We start from the raw sequence: 12,837 nt of genomic DNA on the forward strand, positions 1-12,837 counted from the left end.
CAGATAATTTTCGTTTAGCTATTTCTTTGTTGTCCTTTTTTCTCGCCTTGCCCTGCGCTTGTTATAGTTTGTCCACTCCAGGAGAGCGTATGACTCACGTGTTACTGCGAATAGCAGGTCACGCAATTTTTAGTTGGTTTCGTACAACTTCCTGTGGTATGTTTCTCGCACTGGACAGCCTCGATGAGCGTGCACCTCCCACGCACCAATACCACCCTTTAAGGGACTCTTGTTCTTCCCTTTTCCATATTGGAGCAAATTCCCCGGTCTATACTTTGGATTGGCCTCCATGCGGCGAATGACTGATCCGTGGACCTTAGCCCCCTTAGGGAGATCACGTCTCTCCCCAAGGGGAAGAGGCCACCGAATCGGTTTCCAAGATCCATCGCTTTGCAACGCCATCCTCCGAAACGGAAGGTACTCCACTATTTTCCATGATAAAACAGTGGGCCATGGGACGCCATGGCCGTACCGTAAGAAGTCATGTATATGTCCATTTATAGTGGCCTTCCAGAGGGAGGTTTTAAAATCGCATTCGTCGCCTGCCTCTTGTCCATCGGTGCTGTGCTCTATATTGCCTGAGAGACCACCATCGGCAGCCGAATCATCAAAGCAGTGGAATAGCTTCATCTTTTCAGGATCAAATCGGAGTCCCGCACGCTGCGCCTCCTGTACCATCCATACTAATGGCACATGGCTCAGCGCCAGGTCTTCTTCTTTATCCAAACTTAATCCACCGCCAATATCAGCATGGCATCCGGCAAACCACACCTCCTCGATGTCCTGGGTGGTATCCTCGTTCTCCGTGAAAGGGCGATCCCCCGCATCGTATGGCGTTCCTATCGGCTGTTGGGTCTTTGTGTCTATTCGCTTGTTACCAGAGTCCACGGTCTGTGGACGGACACGAGGGGCTGGCCGATAAAATGCCTCTCCTGTACAACGCCCTTGCTGAAGATGCCCTTGTCGCTCCCGGTGACCCTGCCATTTGCGCCGCGTTGACCGTGTATTTGGATTGACATCTGCCAGTAAATCTTGCCGAAACTTAGCACGATGCTCGTCGATAGCGACAGCATGCCGAATTACTTTCGCTGAAGTCTTTGTTGTGAAAGGAAACAGAAACTTATTACGATTCAGTTCGAATCGCGGTATGCTGTTGACGGTGTCGAATAATCCGAGAAATCGGATCTGCGATACTGGGCGACAGAAAGTCTCCCTTAGTGCTTTCATGTACGTATATAAATCATCTTTTGCTTTTCTGTCGTTGTCCGCAATGTTGACACATTTCGCCCACTTGGAGAATATCGACCAAACATAGCGGACCTTCCCTTCGTTCCCTGCCTCTAACAGGCCGATATGGTCCAGCATCTCAGCAAGCATACGCGCCACATATGCTCCACGACTGAAACCAAAGATGTAAATCCCATCGCCGGGGCGGTAAAAGCGCATGAGGAACCTATAGCCATCCATGACGTGTTCGTCAAATGTCGTGCCCACTGCGGCGTCTTTTGCATTCGAAAACCATCTCGTGATCCGATTCTGGTTGGTATTGTGGGACTGCCAAATTGAGGTGGTATACGTCCCAAATCCCGGCTGATAATAATGGAGTTGATGTGCGTCATTGCGATCAAGCATCTTCTATTCGTGTAAGGACTGTCCTAAGAAACCAGTTCCTACCACACAGACTTACTCTGTAAATCTTGAGGACATTACTATCTGCTTCATCTCCTCGGAATTTATATCCCGTGCCATCAAAACAGAGGACAAATTCTCTGGCGTCTGCGACTGTAACTCTCTCCATGCTAAGGTGTTTTTGGATTGTAAGCAGCTATACAATAGGACATTGCAGAAAGACAGAGAAGACCACCTCCGCACATGTCAGCTGACAATTTTGTTCTTTAAGCTCGAGGTGGGGATGTTGTGACCACGGATGGGGTACCGGTGGGTAGCATGTGGCGAAGTTGGCCTTGAGTAATTCCGGTATCTAGAACTAGCTCTTTTGATAGACTTCTTCAGATCTGCCTTTATGTATCACTTGTAGGCATAGCGAATGATAAACGCCCCTATCTCGACTGAAGAGCTAGACTCGGCAGTTCAACTACCCTTTGTAAAAGGTTCCAAAGGACCTTCTAGAGGCACATAACGGCAGGTTGGTCTCAAACGCGTTCTAGTACAATGGAAGGGAGCCATGGCTCGCCGCCTTTATTTCGAAACGACTATGACATCTTTCTGAATAATTCTGAAGGCATCCTTTATTCTTTGTCGAGGGCTTGTAGAGAGCGACATAACAGCGAGAATTGCATAACCAAAGTTTAAATAATCATAGGGATACAAAGACTAATGGTCTGGAACCTAGTAAGTCGCTTTTGGTTATAATGAATAAAGGCCACTGAAATTTCATTGGTTGATCGCAAACATAGGCCAATGCTTTGGAAAACTCTTGTGGGGCGATGGTTCCTTTTCGCCGAAACTCCTGATGTCATAAGGCCGCACCTCGTCAGCTGGAGAAATACATCTATTAGCCGAAAGTCAAAGGCAATAAAAGATCCAGTATTCAATTATACTCCTAAGTCTCTGGATTTACAGCGCGCGATCGTTGTCAGCAAGGCACTATGTCACCTATGAACGAAGCCGCTTGGATACTGGAGTCAATGGGTGACCAAACGTGATTCGGTGCGGCCTATAACAGCTCTTTTAGAGGATGAAATAGTGATGGAGTTAACAATGGCTATTTGAGTAGAGCCCTAATCTTAAAATCATTTCACTAACAGGTGTAATAGAGTCACGCCGTCGCAATACAACCCTTCGATGCCAATGTCCGCACCCGAGCGTACATCGATGTGCCTTACCCATTCATCTCAGGTAATGGGGTTGCCGGCACTGTCCATGAAGTCGGCACGTCAGTCGCCAGATTCAAGAAGGGAGACCGCGTCGTGTGCGATACACCTATATAACAGGTCAAAGAATGTAAGTACGGAGGCTGGTAGAAATTCGTCGTGAGCAGAGAAGCTACCACCGCTATGATACCAACAAGCACAACTTTCGAGGACGCTGCTGCGATACCTTTCTCACTCTTAACAGCTGTTGCAGCCTCACACTTACGCTTGGGAATGAATAAACCTGGAACAAAGTGCAATGGAAAAGTACAAGTCTGGGGCGCAAGCGGGTCCGTGGGAGGGGGGATAATGCTGTTCAGTATGCTGCCGGCGTGAGTAGGAATAGCCCATTGATGTTTCCGATCGATAATTGACAGCATTTTTAGCTTGGCTACGAGGCCATGGCAACCGCTTCCCCGCGAAAGTTTGAAGACGTTCGTGGCCTCGGGGGCTCTGCGGTTTTTGACTACAAGGATGATGAGATAGTTCCGAAGCTGAAAAGTCCCGGTCCCTATGACTTTATCATGACAGCGTCAGGCGATGCGATAGGCACAAACACTTCAAGCGAGGTCCTACAACCTGGAGGCGGCACATTTGCTTCTGTCGGCCCGCAAAGTAATGGAACGCATCTGGCCGAGAATGTCCACCTGGTCTGCGACTTTTTCAGCAAGACCACCTAGAAGCCGGAAACTACAGGTTTCACGGAATGGTAGTATGGTGACTACCTCCCCGGGGCTTTGGGCGGGAACGTGACCCCCACGGCCTTAGAAAAGCGTCCTGGTGGCTTAAACAAAATCCAGGAAGCTTGTGCCGACGTTTTAGAAGGGTGAGCCCCGAAGAAGGTAAGATTGGACTCCCAAGCAGACGATCTTCGAACTGTTCTCCAGGTGTCTGTCTCTTGACTCGACGTCTTGATACTTTACCTTTTGAGGTTGCGATGAAGGCACTATGTAAAGTGAGGAAAACAGATTATCACTTGTGGTAGAGAGGCCTGGCAAGCTGTCTATGGAATAATCCTTCTTTCTATGTTCTCGTCTATTTAGCTGACAGTGGTCTGTATGGAATGATTAATGTATGCCGTTGAACCACTTTAAACATGGAAGCTAGATTTCCATATATATAGAAGTTTGGGACCACGAATAGTAAACTAGACCAGAACCGGGAACTGAAAGGCCCTTGTTTCACGACACCAGTCTTCCTCGGTCTGTTCCTGGATATTATGGAAGATGCGCACGTCCCCGTAAATGAAGCTGGACCGCTGTAACCTTAAGATATCTCGTTTTGCACCACAGACAGGGAAGAGTTCCATCGGCAGTTCTGTCCATTAGTAGGTGTGCTGCATCCTACTGAGTCATTCGAATGGCTTATGCTTCGGTCTTGAGATATGGTGCGATGAGCGTAGAACGTTATATCACTGAGTTAGTTTGGATGTCTCCAGGATTAGACTTTATCGCCCGAACGGCTTCGAATGTCTGAAGGCGACCGGAAGAGAACGGGACGTTGGTGATGTAGAGGTTGAGGCTTAATCAAGTGAGGAAATGTCTGCGTGCTATACCCTAGTGCCTGGGGAATCAGGGACTTGCTCCAGTTCTTCACCTGCTAATTGGTCCTATTTTGATATATATACATACATCTGCTGTACAGTATATATAGTAATCTATCTACTCGGCTACTTCTGCTTTACTTCTATTTAAATAACATTACCAATCCTAATATTATTTAATTATTAATTTTATTACTCTAATTTGTACTAAGTATAGTTAATCTAGATTAACTGTTCAACTTTTGGCTTAACTGTAATTAGATATAGAAGTTCTATTGATCTAGCTATAATCTAGTGGTTAGGTATAACTGACCCCATTAACCTAACCTAACCTGGCCAAACACCAGTCTACTTATGATGCTCTGTCGGATAGTTTATTCCTCTGCCCCCGTCTGATCGACATTCAGTAATAGAGCTTAATTTTGGGTTCGACTGGTGGGTCCACCAATTTCTAATCGTCCCTTAAGAATCTCAACCAATAAATCTTAAAAACACGAACTGACCATTCCCCCAAGAGATGGTGTCTAAGTTCTCAATCAAGTTCCGTTATTGCGGAGTGGTAGCCATGGCTCATCGTAGGCTATCCTGTAGCTAACAATACACCAGAAAAATCGGCGAATAGTGCCCATGACCCGAGTGATTTCGAAGGCTTCGGAATGGCGTAGCTAACACAAAGATTGCAATAACCATTGAGCAGATGGTTGACTGGCTCCCTGGAATTCTCGTTTAACCGTGGATGGCATACCCGGTAGAGAAATCCCGCAACGCCTTCAAGAATCGGTATAAGACTTCTAGATGTAGTCGTCGTCTAGAACACCATTGACCACGGCATTCCATCCGGGAAGACAAGGAACTTCAAGTAAAGATGAGGCAGGGAAGAGACCGTGCTGAGTATCAGCAAAGTTCTCAAAGGACTGTTCTATTGGGTCGTTGAAGTAAGCCGGGCTATTGATAGGCAAGACGTTGGGTGTAGTTAAAGGGGTTTGACCGTGCCTAGTGTTATTGGGGTTCCGATCATGGATATTTTCATTAGATATGCCGACATCATGTGAACCTAAACGAGGAGTTAAATTGTCCGAATCTATAGCTGACTGCTGAGCTAGTCGGGAAGACAAAGCCTGGGCCCGGAGTGAGCAGAGACATCTCCAGATGCTACTATTGCCGATTGTGGTGCAAGAGTTCGAAGAAAGATTGAAATTAGTCGCGCAGTGCAGGATATTATTAACCAAGTCCCAGGCATGGTCGGTTTCCGGTGTGCTGCGACTCGTACAGAGACAGCGGAGAACGTAGGCAAGAGCATACCACTGTGTATATGTTTTAAATAGCCACGTGTGATGGCTGAAGGGCCCGGAGTATTCCAAAAGCATGTAACTGCTTTCTAGGACATCGCAGGCAGCTTTGAACGAAGGTCTTGTGGAGTAGTCAGGACTACTTCGTAGTTGCGCTTGTTTTTCCTGGTATATTTCTTGCCGTACCAGTAACAAGAATTCCATCTTCTTGCAGGCTGTGATGAAATGTCGGTAGGCGAGGTTGGAAAGATGATCCGGTGGATGGCAACTGGAAGAAAGCGAACTGTCCAGCCACGTCTTATAGTCATCGATGGTTCTGCGCTTGGCTGCAATATCCCCCAGGGTATCCTTTGATCGTGTGCCCAATATTGGCTGCAGAAGCCTAGTAACCTTTATTCCACCGATGCAGAAAGACATTTCAGTCCACTCATCAGTTTCCTTCGGCAGCTTCTCCATGGTCGGGTAAAGCTGGTCGTCATTAACGTTTAGTGGAAGTCTTGGGCCATGGTTAAGTAGGTCGCCTGTCAGCTCAAAGCCATGGTCCTCTGGTGACCGAGCATCTAGCACACAAAAGTGCCACCATAAGCGTAGACGAATCTCCGACTCAAACGGGGTTAAATTGAGGGAGGTACCGTCTCGATGCAAGCCAATAGATTGAGCTAATCGAATTGCAATCCCATTAAGGACCCAGACGCCACGTCCCGTTTCGTGGACGCGTAGACTAGTCTTTCAATAAGCGATAGTTAGTGTTATCAGATAATCGTCCGACATATAAACCTATAACCTACTAGGAAGATGGCTAGCGCTTGCAACGCCGGCATATCTGGTTGGTTTAACAACTCAGTTCCAACTAGGATGTGGCCCAGACCGCGTTTAAAGTGTTCCAGGAGCTGCGCCCTATCCAACGATAGCTCAGCGGCGTCTTGTTCAGTTATACTTGTAAGTGCTGCAAAGTAAATGGCAAACGTCAGAGCCGACATAGATTTACCGGCCTGCTTCGAATCTAAAATGGTGGCAATTATGGCAGATTGCGCGGTCGGTATATGCAGGATCTTCGACACTGGATCGACATTCTTCACATAGAGCGCCCAAAGTTGTAATGCGTCCCGTGGCTCTGGGTGAAGATGGTGCAGACTCGATGCAGCGTCCACGGGAGACTTCGCTAATCGATCTGAACCGCTCCTTGATACACCGTGCTCAGCTGGGGAGACTGTAGCAAGGTCGGCAGAAGGAGGCCTCATATGGTCCTCGTCATGCAAAAGGTCCTTAAGATTAGAATTGTTCACATAGTGCACGCGTTGTCCATTGCCCAACAACAGCTCCCAGGGTTTGGAGGGTCGTGGGTCGAGTGCCGTCGGCGTTTTGGCCTTGAGTTCTGGAGTTACCAGATGGTTGCCATCTGGGGCATCTTGTCGGCCCTGGCTCTGGCGGATGTCTAATAGTATTTCCTCCAGTCGGTCCAATCTGTCTGTAATTGCTTGCAGGCTCGTCACCCTCCGCGATCCGTCGCCGGTATCTCTGCTAGGGTACACACATGTCCAGCCTGCCCTAGCACAATTGGTACATGGTACACCTCTATCACATCGGACCTTGCGCCGGTGGCAGCACAAACACGATCTTGAACTTAGGCGCGGTGGGGGCGACCATCGAGCGTCCTGGTGGGGTGAATGGCTTTTCTGCACTTTTGGCATACTTGGTAGAGTCTGTCAAATACGTCAGAACGGGAAATGAGAACTTCGAGAGATAGAGACAGAGAGAGAGGTGGAAGAGAAAAGAAGCTCGTAGATAGTCATATACGCAAAGGAAACCTATTGAGTTAGGACTACGAAGATAATGTAGTCAATCAGCCTGTCGATTGCGGTGGTGGTGAAGTTTCATTTGCCATCTCGGACTCTCGGCGCCGAAAAGTCCGCCGTGGAGCAATGGGTGAACTGTCAACACTTCACCCACGAGAACTAGAATGTATACCTGGTTTTGTTTGGCTTCGGATATCGCATTTTCTCTTGTTCTACTTTAGGTAGTATATAGGTAGGCTGTCCTCATAGCCAACACCGCCCCCTTCGACAACCCACCTAATGGTGCCAAGACCTGAGTGATTGTGAGTCGTTTGGAATGGCCTGGCGAACACAAATAAATATTGCAATCAGTGATGTGTATCTGCCTCATTAAATATCGGGGCTTCTAGATACGAATGTTCTAATAGTAGCCAAGTCGGTCATACAGCGTCACGGAAATATGTTTTCTCTCTCACGCATACAAGAGTTCTCTGCAAGTCACATTCGCCTAGTAATCGACTGTTGGAAAGTCACTTCTATAATTCTAGATTGATCTTTGTATCTCTTGCAGAGCTATACAGGGCTCCGTTTAACCATAATCATGCTTGTTCCCTCGTACCAACCAAACCCGGATTAGCGAGCTCCCTTCTCATTACCACCTCGGCTTTTGGACCCATACCCGTACATTAGCACTCTCAACATGAACAGGCAACCTCCTGCTCCCAAGTACATTATGCCAGTAAATAGTTGGACTCGAAGGTAGGGCTTAGGGGTGGCCTCACTGTCGCGAAGTTGCACAGCAATTGCCTCCGCGACAGCCGTTGGAGGGCAAATAACCAACCACAGAATGCCGAGGGCAGCAGAGAGATCCTCAATACCCACGACCTCTGCAGCGAGTGGCGCGGCAGCGGCAAATAGCGTACCTGCGAATAGTCCAACGGCAATGGCGAAGAAGTAGAGCACCACGAGAGACTCTGCAAAAACCCAGACAACTAGGCACAGTATGCCTGCCAGAGTGGAAGCACCAGAAGCGACATTGATACGTCCAAGGTAATCACTTAGCAACCCAACACTGGGACGTCCTATTGCCTGCCCTAAATTGAGCAATGCGCTGGCGAGACTAGCTTGGTCATGTGTGAAGCCAACCGCGACCGCATAGCTTGACAAGCTGAATAACAGCGCTATGTATCCTAGCGCACTGAGGAAAGCCCAGAGTAGAAAGGTAAGATAGTCTGGTCGTCGAAGTAGCGTCATACTAAAAATTGGGGTCTGTCTCATGTTAGACCGGGAGAATGAAGGCACCCGAAGGAGGTTTGCGCAAGCCAGATTGATAGCGAAAGATATAATACTGATAATGCGCATCGCCCATGGAAACCCTACCGTCGGGATCATGTGTCCAACGGCAAGCGAATAAATCAGGCCCCCTGTCCCGGACCCAGCTGCTGTGATCCCATTCACTAGACTGCGTCGTTTCGTGAACCAGTGAGAGACAATTCCCACGGACCCACAGAAACAGAAACCCATTCCAAGTCCAAAACAAACTCCCTGAGAGAGAAAGAGCTGCCAATTCTTTGTCACAAATGACGTGGTGATGAGCGACAGGGTCTCGAGAACCGTCCCAATGCTGAGGACCAATTGAGTGGAGATCCTCCTATCTAGGTAAGTAGCGAGAGGAGATACAAGCGTGGCGCAAGAAATACTAAGACCACCGACAAACGCATACTCGAGTGCTGTTGTTCCGGGAAACACATCGGAGGAGAGATAGTAAGATAGAAATACTCCATACGCCTAGAAGTTGCGTCAGCTGACTTTCAACCTCAATTTCCGTAATGTGCCTTACGCTGTTGATACCCCATGTGTGAGCATTCATGAGGAATGTGCATACTACACAGACCCAACCATATCCTCCTTCATGGATGGGATGAGAGTCATCCTGTGGTGTTTCAGAGTCTTTTGGATGCCGCGATATAGTAAGGAACTCATTGTCGGCCCTCACAGCTACCTCAGGCTGAGGGCCATGGTGCGGATTGTGGGCGGTATCGTGCATTCTGGTAATGAGGCAATCGTCGGTTGCAGGGAGCAAGGGGTGGTAGTTTTGATAATGGTATTTTGCCAGACCTTCCACAGCAAAAACCGGGTAGCTGAAGTTGAGTCAACTGTCCATTTCATGTAGGTCGTTTATGATACCTGATTAGCGATGTAAATGAGCCATTGGGCTTCGGAAATTCGGCATCATTCAGATGAGGTAATCTTCATGGCGCTTCGGCACCGATGGGCCGCATGGTTCTGATACTATTCAACATCCTCATATCGGCGCCGAGATGCCGAAAGACGAACCCCTACTGGACGAAACTCTACGAACGTGTCCTACTTTGCGAATTTTATTTGCCCTGGGTAATTCGACGTGGTTTTCTTTCTTTCTCGTCTTGTCTCTTTTGCTCCCCCCAAGAGGACTTGTGCAGGAGCTACTTTAGCTCATCGTAAGCCCGTCACACTGTGGGGGGAGAGCCTAACCCTATCGATAGCAAGGCAAGGATATGAAAACAGCGAAGTGAACGGCACTAGGCCTGAGCCAGACATACAACAATCGGTTTTGTGGCAGCCTCATTGCCATTATAGGTGGGTTGGTATCAATTGCCACATAACTCCCTCAATGTTCATGGACTTTCCAGCACACATTGACTCGCTCTGGGATGTGAGAAGATGACATTTGATCGTAAATAGTATACCCGATACAGAAAGGCCGCAAGGCCCTACGATACACACCATGTACAAAGCGCTTCAATCTATGCACATTTTCCGCACTTCTTGCCTTTACAGTGACTTATCAGGAGCCCGGTACGCTTGCTCACATATCGCTGTGGTCCAATGTAAAGAGTTCCAGTCAGTGCGCACTGTCCATCAGTCTAGCGGCAGGGTAATGCGTCTTAGAGGTTTTGCATAGGATAGGGAGAGGGATTCATAGTTGAGCCGAAGGACAGGACTCCATTTTCAGGCCGAAGCAGCAAGTAATTTCATACTGTATGTTCTATGAGTCGATGAGACATATAAGGAGACAGGATGTCACGCACAGTCTTCTATTGCGGAAGATAATGAGAGCTACTTGGGCGAATAACCTTATATAATAATGGTCCCTGGACTCTACGGGCTGTTGTGCGCGGAGTACAGTGCACTACAGATATTTGCTTGCACCGGTTTCTGTACAGTCTATATATAATATATATAGCTAATCTTTGTCCCTACTTTTTTATAGAAATTCACGATACTATTGTAAGGTGCAGGTGGTCACCTTAGGCTATCCAAGCGCGCTACTTAGTAGGTTCTAGGATCCGCGAGATATCTCGCGGGTAATGTTGATCTTTTGGTAAACCTTGTGTTACCTGACCCCGAGGTTAGGTGCCTTTCAGCTATACTATACTGCTCTTCTCTTAGAGAAATAACTCTTCTCTATTAAATAGTTTTTAATTAGGACTCTGATCTTACTACTAATATATATACAATTAATAGGTTATTTTTTAATATAATTCATTTCTGGACTAGTAGATTCTATTAATTTTTTATTATTTTATATCAGTCAATTTGTCAATGAGATATCTACAATTCAGGGTAGAAGACCTGTCAATTAGGTAAGGGTTCATAGGCAGATAGCTAAGCAGTAAATACTATACAGACAGAAGATTGATTCTTACTTTTCTCTGCTATTAAAGTATTAATATTAGACTAATTTTATAGTCAGAAGGGCCCCTTTGTTTTCCTAACAAAATAAGACTGATAGAGGGCTACTATATACTATTATAAAGACAACAGATATAGATTCCGATATTGCTATTCGGCTACCGAGTTTTCTATACACAGCGGGCAGGGTATACAATACAGTCATGAAGAGTCATCATCGGACCTGTGACACACTCGCTTGTGAAATAAGTTAGTGATTCTGAGCTTACTCAAGCACATAATATGCCTAGGGCAGACTCCCTTAGACACAATACTCCAAGGGTAGAACCCCCTAGCCTCAAGTATAGTTAATTTAGATTAACTATCCAATTTTTGGTTTAACCATGGTTAGGTATAAAAATTCCATTAACCTCGCTATATGCGAGTTTATGGCGAAGTAGTCCCCAATTCTATCAAATGATACTCGCTTAGATTATATGACTCTAATCAGCTCTCGCCCTATTTTTTATTTTCCCTAGTCTCTCCGCTCTCGTTTTCTTTTTTACTGAGAGCCAATAACAAGAGAGTGGAAATGAATATATTATTATTGAGGCCGGTGGCAGCTGAAAATCAGTAAATATTTTCAAATAAAGTATCATACTTGGTCTTGTGGGGAATCTGAACAAAGGATAGACAGCCCCTTGGCTGAGCATCCAGTCGTGCAACGGTCACCCCTAGTGCTCACCCACTCACGCCACTCACTGGTCGCGCGACTTCAGGGTGGCACCGCTCACCTACTAGAACAAGAACGGTAATGGTCTTGGCGCCCGTAGCTTTTTGCTCGGTGAGAAATAGATGTTAGTCCCTGGAAACATCGGGATCACAATATACCGATTCTCTCTATCCCCGCACGTGCCAAAATATGCGGATTATAGTGTTTATGTAACAATAAGTATATCACAGTGCCAATGCTTTTCAAGGTTCGATTTGCCTTCTTTATACCTGGTATAGGTGCACTGATTCTATCATTCTGCTTTGCTATGGAATAGCAGCGAGGCGAATTCACCCAACACTCAAATTTCACCAGAATTTGCAGACATATCCACCAGTCATCATCAATATCACCTGATGATTAAACCCGGGTGCCCCGCTTCAACTGTGTTCGACGGCTGCAGCTGCAAACCTCACTTCTCAAACAGACTATTGAACTAGTGCAGGTTTTTAGCTCAATTGTAGACATACGCTAGCATGAAATACGAGCAGTGACTTTGACACTGGCCGATAAACAAGGCAGGGCACAATAAAGAAGCTGGATTCGGTGGGTCAAGGAATTGCCCCGAAAGGCAGTGCATTCCAGGCCATACATCCTTGATTATATGATACTCTGGCTTGGGTAACCGGATTACCTGAAAGTTGTTCTTGGCCCCCTAAAGCCCCGCAGGTCCATTGCACAAGCTGACCATTAAAGTAGATGAATCGATCAAAATTATGGCGCGGCCATTGACCGATGGTTTTGCACATATGACTACGGAATACTACTCCACGTACACAATTAAGAAATGAACCTCTACCACAGGAGACATCCTTACCACCGCTGAATTAATCATGCTCAAAGGGACAAAAAGAGGGAATTTAGGAAGGAAGCTGGAAAAGATGTCAACACTCAAAATCACCGATCGACCTGTGCCTGATGCGGCGAAACC

The 12,837-nt window shown here is 46.8% G+C and overlaps 4 protein-coding genes across 4 annotated transcripts; 1 reads left to right on the forward strand and 3 right to left on the reverse strand.

Moving 5' to 3' along the window:
- Positions 1-129: 129 nt before the first annotated feature.
- Positions 130-1,798, reverse strand: BDV27DRAFT_146022 (T6SS phospholipase effector Tle1-like catalytic domain-containing protein; the record flags this gene model as incomplete). The annotated part of the gene is made up of 2 exons (XM_032070507.1): positions 130-1,632; positions 1,688-1,798. The coding sequence occupies 2 exons, from the start codon at positions 1,796-1,798 to the stop codon at positions 130-132; spliced, it is 1,614 nt and encodes a 537-aa protein (XP_031926665.1).
- An 811-nt stretch (positions 1,799-2,609) lies between these two features.
- BDV27DRAFT_146023 (uncharacterized protein) lies at positions 2,610-3,703 on the forward strand (the record flags this gene model as incomplete). The annotated part of the gene is made up of 6 exons (XM_032070508.1): positions 2,610-2,652; positions 2,687-2,706; positions 2,778-2,930; positions 2,985-3,167; positions 3,260-3,523; positions 3,587-3,703. The coding sequence occupies 6 exons, from the start codon at positions 2,610-2,612 to the stop codon at positions 3,701-3,703; spliced, it is 780 nt and encodes a 259-aa protein (XP_031926666.1).
- Positions 3,704-5,142: 1,439 nt separating this feature from the next.
- BDV27DRAFT_165403 (Zn(II)2Cys6 transcription factor) lies at positions 5,143-7,396 on the reverse strand (the record flags this gene model as incomplete). The annotated part of the gene is made up of 2 exons (XM_032073918.1): positions 5,143-6,431; positions 6,494-7,396. 2 exons carry the CDS (start codon positions 7,394-7,396, stop codon positions 5,208-5,210), a joined length of 2,127 nt encoding a protein of 708 aa, XP_031926667.1. The 3' UTR covers positions 5,143-5,207.
- A 717-nt stretch (positions 7,397-8,113) lies between these two features.
- On the reverse strand, positions 8,114-9,527 carry BDV27DRAFT_146025 (MCT family MFS transporter; the record flags this gene model as incomplete). The annotated part of the gene is made up of 2 exons (XM_032070509.1): positions 8,114-9,268; positions 9,321-9,527. The coding sequence occupies 2 exons, from the start codon at positions 9,525-9,527 to the stop codon at positions 8,114-8,116; spliced, it is 1,362 nt and encodes a 453-aa protein (XP_031926668.1).
- Between the last annotated feature and the right edge of the window lie 3,310 nt (positions 9,528-12,837).

Source organism: Aspergillus caelatus (genome assembly GCF_009193585.1).
Source record: "Aspergillus caelatus strain CBS 763.97 unplaced genomic scaffold BDV27scaffold_110, whole genome shotgun sequence".
NCBI classification, from domain to species: domain Eukaryota; kingdom Fungi; phylum Ascomycota; class Eurotiomycetes; order Eurotiales; family Aspergillaceae; genus Aspergillus; species Aspergillus caelatus.